Genomic DNA, 12,805 nt, shown 5'->3' with positions numbered 1-12,805 from the left:
TTTTTAAATTGTGATAAAATGCATATAACATTTTTCATTTTAACTGATTTTAAGTGTATAGTTCAGTGGCATTAACTACATTCACATTATTGTACAACCATCCATCCCTATAGCTTTTTTCATCTTGCAAAACTGAAATTTTATAGCCATTAAACAATAATTCCTCAGTCTCCCCTACCACTAGCCCCTGTCAATCACCATTCTACTTTCTGTGTTTATGATTTTGACTGCGTCCCTCATGGCAGTGGGATCATACAGTACTTTTCTTCTTGTGACTTGCTTATTTCACTAAACACAATATCCTCAAGATTCATCTCTGTTGTAGCATGTGTCAGAATGTCCTTCCTTTTTGGTGCTAAGTAATATTCCACTGTATTTATATACCAATCTATTCATCTGTCAGTAGACATTTGGGTAACGTCTTATGTTTTAGCTATTGCAGCTAATGCTGCCACGAACGTGTTGTACAAATACCTTGAGACTTTGCTTTCAGTTTGCTTGGGTATCTACCTAGAAGTGTAATTGCTGGATGATAATGGTAATTCTATTTTTGATATTTTGAGAAACTGCCCTACCATTTTCAATAGCAGCTCTACCATTGCCACCAACAGTACACAGGCTTCTGGTTTTCCACATACTCTTAAACACTTGTTGCTTTCTGTTTTTTTGATAGTCTTCATCCTAACTGGTGTGAGAATGCTGTCTCATTGTATTTTTGACTCGCATTCCCCTAATGATTAGTGATGCTGAACATCTTTTCATGTGCTTATTGGCCACTTATATATCTTCTTGGAAGAAACATCTGTTCAAGTCCTTTGCCCATTTTTTTAATTCAATTGTGTTTTGGTTGTTGAGTTTTAGGAATTCTCTACATATTCTGATACTAATCCCATAGCATACATATGATTTGCAAATTTTTTCTCCCTTTTTGTGGGTAGCCTTTTTACTCTGTTGACCGTGTCTTTTGATACACAAAATTGCTTAAATTTTCATGAAGTCCAGTTTGCATGGTTTTTTGTTGTTGTTACCTGTGCATGTGGTGTCCTAGCCAAGAAATTATTGCCAAATCCAGTGTTGTGAAGCTCTTATGTTTTCTTCCAAGAGTTATAATTTTTTAGATGTTACGTATTTAGGTCCTTGATCTGTTTCGAGTTAATTTTGTGTATGGGTTAGGGTCCAACTTCCTTGTTTTGCTTGTGGATATCCAGCTTTCCCAACACCTTTTGTTGAAAAGACTGTTCTTTCTTCTTAAATGGTCTTGGCATCCTTGTCAAAAATAATTGGACCGTGTATGTGAGGGCTTATTTCTGGACTTTCATTTTAAACCATTGGCTTATATGTCTTGTCTTTGGCTATTTTGGTTAGTGTAGTAGTTTTGTAGTACGTTTTGAAATCAGGAAGAGTGCTCTGCTGCTGCTGCTGCTGCTAAGTCGCTTCAGTCGTGTCCGACTCTGTGCAACCCCATAGATGGCAGCCCACCAGACTCTGCCGTCCCTGGGATTCTCCAGGCAAGAACACTGGAGTGGGTTGCCATTGCCTTCTCCACTGTGTGTTTAAAGTTTTTTTTCATGATTGTTTTGGCTATTCAGGGTCCCTTGAGATTCCATATGATTTTAGAATTTTCTGTCTTGGGGATCTTGATAGGAATTACATTGAATTTGTAGATTGTGGGGATAGTAATAATATTTTAACTATGGTAGACCTACAGTTTATAACCATAGAATGTATTTCCATTTATTTATGTCTTTAATTACTTTCAGTGGTGTTTTGTGGTTTTCATTGTACAGATCTTTTACCTCATTGGTTAAGTTTAATTCCTGAGTACTTTTATTCTTTATTTTTGGCTGTGCCATGTGGCATGTGGAATCTTAGTTCCCTGACAAGGGATTGGACTCACACCTTCTACAGTGGAAATCTTAACCACTGGACCAGAAGAAAAGTCCTATTTTTGATGCTATTGGAAATGGAAAGATTTTATAATTTCCTTTTCAGATTGCTCATTATTTGTATATAGAAATGCAGTTGATTTTTTGGTGTTGACTTTGTATCCTGCAACTTTGCTCATTTACTGTTAAGTTTTATGGTAGAATCTTTAGGATTTTCTATGTAAGATCATACCTGCAAACAGAGATAGTTTTATTTCTTCTTGTATGCCTTTTATTTCCTTTTCTTGCCTAAACACTCTGGCTAGAACTTACCGAAATGTGTTGACTAGAAAGGTAGAAGCAGGCATCCTTGTCTTGTTCTTGATCTTAGAGGAATGCTTTCAGTCTTGCACCACTGAGGATGACGTTTGTTGTGGGTTTTTCACGTGAGGGTTTTTTGGGTTTTTTTAAGTTTTACTTACGTGTTTTTGGCTGTGCTAGGTCTTTGGTGCTGCACGTGAGCTTTCTCTAGTTGCGGACAGCAGGGCCTGCTGTCTGGCTGTGGGGTGTGGGCTTCTCCTTGCGGAGAACAGGCTCTAGGGGCCGTGGGCGACCGTAGTTGCAGCATGTGGATTGGTGGTTGTGGCGCCCGGGCTTAGTTGTTCCCTGGCATGTGGGATCTTCCTGGACCAGGGATGGGACCTGTGTCTCTTGCTTTGGCAAGCAGATTCTCAACCACTGGACCCCCAGGGAAGCCCTCACGTGAGGTTTTTATTATGTGGATGGAGGTAGTTTCCTTCTGTGCCTCGTTTGTTGAGTGTATTCTTATCATGCAGTGGTGTTTTAATTTTGTCAGATGCCTTTTCTGCATCAATTGAGATGATCATGTGTTTTTTTTTTCCTTCATTCTGTTGAAAACTGTGATATGTACATTGAATTTTGTATGTTGAACCATTCTTGCATTCCAGAAATAAATTCTATTTGGCTGTGGTATGCAGTCCTTTTAATATGCTGCTGAATTCATTTTGCCAGGCTTGTATTAAGGATTTTTGCATCGGTGTTTATAAGGGAGATTAGTCTGTAGTTTTCTTTTAGTGTCTTTATCTGTCTTTGGTATCAAGTTTATGCTGGTTTCATAGACTAAGTTGAGATGTGTTTTCACTAGTTTTTTGGAAAGTTTGAGGAGGACTGGTATCAATTCTTCTTTAAATGTTTGGTAGAATTCACCAGTAAACCCATTAGGTCCATGACTTTGCTTTGTTAGAAATTGGTTTTGGTTGGGACTTTTTTGACTACTGATTAAATCTCCTTACTAGGAGATTTGGTCAGATTATCTAGTTCTTTGTGATTTATTCTTGGTAGGTTTTGTGTTTCTAGGAATTTGTCCATTTCATCTCGGTTATCCAATTTATTGCCATACAATTGTTCATAGTACTCTCTTATAATTCTTTCTGTAGAATAGGTAGTAATGTCCCCACTTCCATTGCCGATCTGGTAATTTGAGTCTTCTTTCTTTAAAAGTTGTTTAATTTCCATAATTTTGTGAGTGTTCCAGTTTTCCTTCTGTTACTTATAAATCATCCCACTGTTGTCAGAGAAGATGCTTCATATGATACCTGTCTTTTAAAATCTGCTGCTGCTGCTGCTAAGTCGCTTCAGTCGTGTCCGACTCTGTGCGACGCCGTAGACAGCAGCCCACCAGGCTCCCCGTCCCTGGGATTCTCCAGGCAATAACACTGGAGTGGGTTGCCATTTCTTTCTTCAATGCATGAAAGTGAAAAGTAAAAGTGAAGTCGCTCAATCGTGTCCGACCCTCAGCGACCCCATGGACTGCAGCCTTCCAGGCTCCTCCATCCATGGGATTTGCCAGGCAAGAGTACTGGAGTAGGGTGCCACTGCCTTCTCCGAGTGGTTTTCCCTACTTTCTTCAATTGAAGTCTGAATTTGGCAATAAGGAGTTCATGATCTGAGCCACAGTCAGCTCCCAGTCTTATTTTTGCTGACTGTATAGAGCTTCTCCATCTTCGGCTGCAGAGAATATAATAAGTGTGATTTTGGTGTTGACCATCTGGTGATGTCCATGTGTAGAGTCTTCTCTTGTCTTGTTGGAAGAGGGTGTTTGCTATGACCAGTGCGTTCTCTTGGCAAAACTCTATTAGTCTTTGCCCTGCTTCATTCCGTATTCCAAGGCCAAATTTGCCTGTTACTCCAGGTGTTTCTTGACTTCCTGCTTTTGCATTCCAGTCCCCTATAATGAAAAGGACATCTTTTTTGGGTGTTCTTTCCAAAAGGTCTTGTAGGTCTTCATAGAACCATTCAACTTTAGCTTCTTCAGCGTTACTGCTTGGAGCATAGGCTTGGATTACCGTGATATTGAATGGTTTGCCTTGGAAATGAACAGAGATCATTCTGTCATTTTTGAGATTGCATTCGAGTACTGCATATCAGACTCTTTTGTTGACCATGATGGCTACTCCACTTCTTCTAAGGGATTCTTGCCCACAGTAGTAGAATAATGGTCATCTGAGTTAAATTCGCCCATTCCAGTCCATTTTAGTTCACTGATTCCTAGAATGTCGACATTCACTCTTGCCATCTCCTGTTTGACCACTTGCAATTTGCCTTGATTCATGGACCTAACATTCCAGGTTCCTATGCAGTATTGCTCTTTACAGCACTGGAACTGGACATGGAACAACAGACTGGTCCCAAATAGGAAAAGGCTATATATTGTCACCCTGCTTATTTAACTTATATGCAGAGTACATCATGAGAAACGCTGGGCTGGAGGAAGCACAAGCTGGAATCGAGATTGTTGGGAGAAATGTCAATAACCTCAGATATGCAGATGACACCACCCTTATGGCAGAAAGTGAAGAGGAACTGAAAAGCCTCTTGATGAAAGTGAAAGAGGAGAGTGAAAAAGTTGGCTTGAAGCTCAACATTCAGAAAACGAAGATCATGGCATCTGGTCCCATCACTTCATGGCAAATAGATGGGGAAACAGTGTCAGACTTTATTTTTCTGGGCTCCAAAATCACTGCAGATGGTGACTGCAGCCATGAAATTAAAAGACGCTTATTCCTTGGAAGGAAAGTTATGACCAACCTAGATAGCATATTAAAAAGCAGAGATATTACTTTAACAACAAAGGTCCGTCTAGTCAAGGCTATGGTTTTTCTAGTGGTTATGTGTGGATGTGAGAGTTGGACTGTGAAGAAGGCTGAGCGCCAAAGAATTGATGCTTTTGAACTGTGGTGTTGGAGAAGACTCTTGAGAGTCCCTTGGACTGCAAGGAGATCCAACCTGTCCATCCTAAAGGAGATCAGTCCTGGGTATTCATTGAAAGAACTGATGCTGAGGCTGAAACTCCAATACTTTGGCCACCTCATGCGAAGAGTTGACTCATTGGAAAAGACCCTGATGCTGGGAGGGATTGGGGGCAGGAGGAGAAGGGGACGACAGAGGATGAGATGGCTGGATGGCATCACCAACTCGATGCACATGAGTTTGGGTGAACTCCAGGAGTTGGTGATGGACAGGGAGGCCTGGCGTGCTGCGATTCATGGGGTCACAAAGAGTCGGACACGACTGAGCCACTGAACTAAACTGAACTGAGACAACATAAGTTGGATTGCATGTTTTCATCCATCTGCCAATCTCTGTCTTTCAATTGGAGAGTTTAATCTGTTTACATATGAAGTAATTACTGATAACAAAGGACTTCTATTGTGCGCTTTGTTTTCTGTATAACTTACAGCTGTTGTGTCCCTCATCTCTTGCATTAGTGTCCTTTTTTGTGTTTAGTTGATTTCTTTGTGTAGTAAAATGTTTACATTTCTTTCTCATTTCAGTTTGTGTCTATTCTATAGCTGTTTTCTTAGTTGTTACCATGGAAGTTACACTTAACATCCCAAAGTTACAACACCCTAACTTGAATTGTGTAGAGGGTTAGCTTCAGTAGCAGACACACCGCCACTCACAGCACTGACCCCACTCCTGTTGGGCTGGTGTCACAGAACCACATCTTAGGCATCACGTGCCTGGAAACATAAACCAATACTTCTTTTCAAAGCATTAGTCTCTTAAATTATAAAGAAAACAAGATTTGGAATTACAGGTCAAAGTTAAAGTAATACTAGCTTAAATTAATAACTGTTCTTTTTTCTTTAAATGTATTGGTCTGTTAAACTATATAGAAACAAAAAGCTATTGCTGCCATAATACTGGCTTTTATAACTGGCCATGTATTTACTTTTACTGAGCTCTTAGTTTCTCCGCATGGCTTTGAGGTAGTGTCTAGTGTCCTTTTATTTTACCTTGCAGGACTCCCTTGAACACTTTCTGCAATGCAGGCCTAGTAGGCCCAGATTTCCCAGCTTTTTTAATCTGAGAATATCCTGAATTCTCCGTCACTTCTGAAGGGGAGTTTTGCCAGATACCATATTCTTTTTTCTTTTTTTTTCTTTAAGTAAGACATGTAATGTATTTTTAAAATTGATTTATTAATTTATTGTTGTGTTGGTTTCTGCCATACATCTACGTCAATCAGCCACAGGTTCAATTCCCCAACCAGAGATTGAACCCATGACCCCTGCGGTGGAAGTATAAAATCTTAACCACTGGACTGTCCCTTTAATGTCCTAATCTTTAATGTCTGGCTCCCAACGGAAAAAGCAAAAAAGAAGAGGGGGTTGAAAAGGGCACCAGCCTTTTAAATCCCCTGGAAGTCACTTCGGTTGAAGGGAGTAGAGCTTGCAACAACAATCAGTTCAATTCAGTTCAGTCACTCAGTCGTGTCCAACTCTTTGCGACCCCACGTACTGCAGCATGCCAGACCTCCCTGTCCATCACCAACTCCGGGAGTCTGCCCAAATCCACGTCCATTGAGTCGGTGATGCCATCTAACCATCTCATCCTCTGTCGTCCCCTTCTCCTCTTGCCCTCAATCCGTCCCAGCATCAGGGTCTTTTCAAATGAGTCAGCTCTTCGCATCAGGTAGCCAAAGTATTGGAGTTTCAGCTTCAGCATCAGTCCTTCCAATGAAGACCCAGGACTGATCTCCTTTAGGATGGGCAGGTTGGATCTCCTTGCAGTCCAAGGGACTCTCAAGAGTCTTCTCCAACACCACAGTTCAAAAGCATCAATTCTTCAGCACTCAGCTTTCTTTATACTCCAACTCTCACATCCATACATGACCACTGGAAAAACCATAAGCTTGACTATACGGACCTTTGTTGACAAAGTAATGTCTCTGCTTTTCAATACATTGTCTATAGGTTGGTCATAACTTTCCTTCCAAGGAGTAAGCGTCTTTTAATCTCATGGCTGCAGTCACCATCTGCAGTGATTTTGGAGCCCCAAAAAATAGTCGTCCACCGTTTCCCCATGTATTTGCCATGAAGTGTTGGGACCAGATGATCTTAGTTTTCTGAATGTTGAGCTTCAAGCCAACTTTTTCACTCATCAAGAGGCTCTTTAGTTCTTCGGTTTCTGCCATAAGGGTGGTGTTGTCTGCATATCTGAGGTTATTGATATTTCTCCCAGCAATCTTATTTCCAGCTTGTGCTTCCTCCAGTCCAGCGTTTCTCATGATGTACTCTGCACATAAGTTAAATGAGCAGGGTGACAATATACAACCTTGACGTACTCCTTTTCCTATTTGGAACCAGTCTGCTTGCAACAATAGGGGAGGTGAAATATCAGCGTCTGCCTGCCTCTCTATTCACACTGTCGTCAGAAGCCGCAAACAGAGCTCCTAGCTTTGAAAGACCCAAGGTTCTTTATGCCACCCCTGCTGTCTCCTCGACACAAGGTGCGTGTAAACTGCTCGAGGAATATGTGCAAGCTGCCTTCCAGGTGGCTAGGAGTGAGAAATAGATAGCTGCCACTGTGCTGAGGCCTGAAATGGACCAAAATTATCCACAATTTATGTTGCAAGTTTTCCTCTGGAAGTTGTAAGGCTTTAGCAGACCCCAGCGTTCCAAAAGAGTTCCATGTTGCACAGATTCTGCCAGGTAATTGTCGTCTAGGTGACGAGACAGAATTCTGGTGTTTTAAATCTGCTGTTCTACACACAGACACGTACAGTTTTTTAAAAAGGAATTTATTTTTTAGAGCAGTTTTGGTTCACAACAGAATTGAAAGGAATGTACAGAGATTTCCCGTGTACCTCCTGCTCCCACACAGGCGTGGCCTCCCCTGTTATCTGCCCCACCCGCCAGAATGACTTGTTACCAGGGTGCGCCTGCAATGACACCATGGCCGCCCCAGCCCATAGCTCACCCTAAAGTCCATAGCTCACCTAGGGGTCACTCTTGGTCGCCCCAGTCCATAGCTCACCTAGGGTTCACTCTTGGTCGCCCCAGTCCATAGCTCACCTAGGGTTCACTCTTGGTCGCCCCAGTGCATAGCTCACCTAGGGTTCACTCTTGGTCGCCCCAGTCCATAGCTCACCTAGGGGTCACTCTTGGTCGCCCCAGTGCATAGCTCACCTAGGGTTCACTCTTGGTCGCCCCAGTCCATAGCTCACCTAGGGTTCACTCTTGGTCGCCCCAGTGCATAGCTCACCTAGGGTTCACTCTTGGTCGCCCCAGTCCATAGCTCACCTAGGGTTCACTCTTGGTCGCCCCAGTCCATAGCTCACCTAGGGTTCACTCTTGGTCGCCCCAGTGCATAGCTCACCTAGGGTTCACTCTTGGTCGCCCCAGTCCATAGCTCACCTAGGGGTCACTCTTGGTCGCCCCAGTGCATAGCTCACCTAGGGTTCACTCTTGGTCGCCCCAGTCCATAGCTCACCTAGGGTTCACTCTTGGTCGCCCCAGTGCATAGCTCACCTAGGGTTCACTCTTGGTCGCCCCAGTCCATAGCTCACCTAGGGTTCACTCTTGGTCGCCCCAGTCCATTGTTCACCTAGGGTTCACTCTTGCTGTGCCTTCTTTGGGTACATATTTGGACAAATGTATATGACTTCAGTCCATGATTACAGTGTGGACAGCGTGTTTTCACTGCCCTGAAAGTCTTCTGTGCTGCCTGTCCGTCCCTCCCTGCCCCAGTCATTGATAACCACTGTTGCTTTTACTGTCTGCACAGTTTTGCCTTTTCCAGAATATGGTAAATTGTAATCATACAGAATGTAGACTTTTTAGATTGCCTTCTAAATGTGTAACACACATTTAAGTTTCTTTTATGTCTTTTTCATGGCTTGATCATTTCTTTTTAGTGTAGAATAATACCACGTTGTCTGGATATACCAGTCCATTCACCCACTGCAGGACATCTTGGTTGCTTCCAGGTTTTAGCAGTGATGAAGCCAAAAACATTGCTCTAAACATGCATGTGCAGGTTTTTGTGTGGACGTTAAGTTTTCAGCTCATTTGGGAGAGTACTAAGGAATACTCGGGTCATGTGGTGAGAGTGTGTTTAGTTTGGGGAGAGGCCACCAAACTGTCTTCCAAAACAGCTGTGCTGCTGTGCGTTCCCACCAGCAGTGCAAGCGAGCTCCTGAGTCTCCATGTCCTTGCTAACCTCTGGTGTTGTCAGAGTCCAGACCTTGGCCATGCTAATAGGTGTGTTGTGGTATCTCATTGTTGTCTCATTTTGCATTTCCCTGATGATATATGGTATGGATCTTTTTCTCATATGCTTATTACCCATTTGTGTATGTTTTTGGTCAGGTGTCTATTAAGGTCTTTAGCCTATTTGTTTTAAAGAGTGTTGTTTATTTTCTACTTGTTTAGTTTTAAGAGCTCTTTGTGTATTTTGGGCAACAGTACCTTAAAATCAAATGTGTATGTTGCACATGTTTTTTCCAGGCTGTGGCTTGTCATCTGATTCTCTTGACACTGTCTTTTGTAGGGCAGAGGTTTGTAATTTTATTGAAGTCCAGCTTATCAGTTATTCCTTTCATGGATTATTTCTTCGATATTTTATCTTGAAAAGGCATCACCACACGCAAGGTCATCTTAAGTTTCCTCCCATGTTAACTCCTAGGAGTTTCCTAGTTTTGCGTTTTACCCTTCGCTCCTCCAGGGTATACTCTTCCTCTTGCCTGTCTGCTCCTGCCTCAGCTGCTACCAAGGCTGAGTGCAGCTGCTCCGTCTTTGCCTCAGCTCTTTACTTCCATATGTTTCTTCCTTTAACCAGTTCCATCATCTGTCTGCTCTAGACCCTCTTCTTAGAGCAATAGAGGTAGGGAATCAAGGAAATAAAGACTAAGAAGTAATACTCTGATTCAGGCCTAGTGTAGCTGCTGCTTGGGGTCATCTTCCTGTTAACATTTGTAGCATTTGATTGAAATGACAAAAATTCAGGCTTACTAATTGAGATTCTTCTGTAATGATAGTATAAACTATAAGCACACCAGTACAGCCAGCTCAGAAATGTTAAGCAAGTCTCTTTAAGAGGTCTTCACATGTGAATTTCAAATCTTCTGGACTCCAAGGCAGGCTTAGACCCTCTCTGAAGAAGCTGCCAAGTGAAGCATGTCTGGTTAATTTCAGTCACGCGCAGGGCTATAAGTTTGGCAGTCTCTATCTTGGGGGTGTTTGCATTGCTTCACTCCATTCAATCTTTAGTTCTCTCTCCCTTTTTAAACTTTCACACACATAGCTCTCTACACCAGAATTTCCCACAAAAAAGACAGACTACAAAGCTGGCAAAGAGGGCTTATATTTGCTATACCAGTTACTGCTGTCTGAAAAGGACCTGAAGGACGCATCCTCCTTTGTGATGGGAGATGGCTTTGATGGGACCTTGGCTTTTTTAGACATTCCAAAGTTTGGGAGATTTTGATTTGCTGTTCCTGTGAAACCACTTTCCCTACCCCTCTCTTCTTTTTCATAGCTTGAGACAGCAGCCACAAGGGTCCCCGCTGCCATCCCTGCGCCATGGCTGAAGGAGCACGTGTGTTTTCTTTTGAAGCTCATGCTGCAGCAGTGTAGCACCCAGTATGAGCTGGGGAGGCTCTTACAGCTGTTTGTTGGAATAGAGCATCTCTTCTCTGATGGTAAGCCAGTCCTTACATTTAACTTGCTGCTAGAAGTTAGCATACTTAATCTTGAACATAGTTTAGAAGAGCATTCAGGAAATTAAAACGCATGTGATCTAAAACATTATAGGCCAGAACGTGGTGTGAAGAAGAGGTGACAGGAAACTTCACCCAAGGTTAAAGCATTTAAAACAGCACAACAGGGTGGAACGCAGCTAACGCGACTCGCTGTGGATTCTAAGCCAACAGCCAGGCTTCCCCGGCCGCCGCCGTCCTGCCCTGTCACTGCTGCTCTTTTCTCTGATGAGTGACCTTAACGTGTCGTCGTTGCTCAAGGTCACAAACTTGTTTCAGGGATGCCTAATTCATTTTGAAGGTTTTAAGAGACAAATTGTGCTGATTTTTTGCAGATTCCTCTAGACATTGGCAGTCTCGAAGCTTATTGCTGATTGAATGAAACTAGTATTCCCTTATTTTCTTTTCTACTTTTTGAGAATTTCAAGTTTTTGTTGAGCGGTAATGTTACTCTTTTACACTAGATCCTAGTATTTTTCCACTCCCAGGGTTGGTTATTTTATCACATTTAAACTCACAGATGTTCAACCGGAAGCTCGCATTTGCACAAAACAGTGCTAGAATACCTGGGCTTCGTGCCAGTCTTGTAGGCTGTGCGAGCTTGAAGGAAAGAGGGGGTGTTTCCAACATGTATTATATATGAGCTCCTTGTCAGTTACTGTGTAGATCCTTTTAGTATATTGTCGTTGGTCTGTAGTAACTTTAATTTTTTCAGAAATGAATTTCCTGTTTTCTTGCCAAAGTACCATATCTTAAAAGATTACAAAGGTTGTCTGTGTTGTTAACCATTACCATAATGTCTTATTCACATAATTACATTGTTAGTTTTTATATAATATTTTTATGTGTATACCATGTATGTGCTTAGAGAAAAGAAATATGTTTTTTTTTTTTTTAAACTTACATTATATATCATGCCAGCATAGAAAGCCAGCACACCCATACTGGTGGTTATTACACAAGGTGTCTCTGTCCCTGGAATTAGCTACATCCCATCACAGCCCAGCAGGTGACAGGGGGAGCAGGCCCTGTGGAGTGGTTTACATGCCCCTTCTTTCTCACAGGGCAGACGGAGGCTCTGTGTTACTCTATCTGAGAGTAGGCACAAACCGAACCACATAAATTATTGGCAGAGAATTCCTAGTGTTATTCAGGATAAGAATTTATAGGGCAGATAAATATTGTATCATTTCACTTACATGTGGAGTCTAGAGAGTGAATGAACAAGCAGAACAAAACAGAAGCAGACTCACAGGTACCAAGAACAGACTGGTAGTTGCCGGAGGGAGGAGGGTGAGGGGATGGGCAAAGTAAGAAGAGGATTGAGAGGCACGCACTCTCAGTTACAAAGGAAATGAGCCACAGGAGGCACTGGGCAGCCTAGGGAATATAGTCAGTAAACGTGTAATAACTTTGTGGTGGCAGATAGTTACTGGATGCATTGTGGTAATTATTTTGTAATGTTCAGAAATGTCAGGGGCTTCCCTGGTGACTCACTGGTTTAAGAATCCACCTGCCAATGCAGGAGACATGGGTTCGATCCCTGATCCAGGAAGATCCCACATGCTGCAGAGCAGCTAAGCCCGTGTGCCACGACTGTTGAGCCTGTGCTCCAGAGCCCACGTGCCACAGCTTCTGAAGCCCGCACGCCCTAAAGCATCCACTCATGTAACAGAGAAGCCACCTCAGGGGAAGCCTGCACCCCGCAACCAAGAGAAGACCCTGCTTGCCACAATTAGAGAAGAGCCCATGTGGCAACAGAGATACGGCACAGCCAAAAATAACTAACTAAATAAAAGAATTTAAATAATAAAGGTTAAAAAAAATATCGAATCACTGTGTTGTACACCTGAAACTGATGTAATGTTGTAAGTCA

General features: G+C 42.5%; 1 protein-coding gene across 5 annotated transcripts in view; it reads left to right on the top strand.

Annotated features, from left to right (window-relative positions):
* SPG11 (SPG11 vesicle trafficking associated, spatacsin) overlaps nucleotides 1–12,805 on the top strand; it is a 76,148-nt gene that overhangs the window by 46,100 nt on the left and 17,243 nt on the right. For all 5 annotated transcript variants that reach the window (XR_008699818.1, XM_055538940.1, XM_055538941.1 and 2 more), the window contains exon 28: nucleotides 10,710–10,872. Coding sequence is in view for 4 of the 5 variants with exons in the window: in XM_055538940.1 (XP_055394915.1) it covers nucleotides 10,710–10,872 (163 nt within the window). In the remaining variant the exon portion in view is untranslated. The remainder of the gene's footprint in view (nucleotides 1–10,709; nucleotides 10,873–12,805) is intronic.

The sequence above is a fragment of the Bubalus kerabau genome, chromosome 10 (assembly GCF_029407905.1).
Source record: "Bubalus kerabau isolate K-KA32 ecotype Philippines breed swamp buffalo chromosome 10, PCC_UOA_SB_1v2, whole genome shotgun sequence".
Taxonomy (NCBI): Eukaryota; Metazoa; Chordata; class Mammalia; order Artiodactyla; family Bovidae; genus Bubalus; species Bubalus kerabau.
This window is presented reverse-complemented; position numbering and strand designations above follow the sequence as displayed.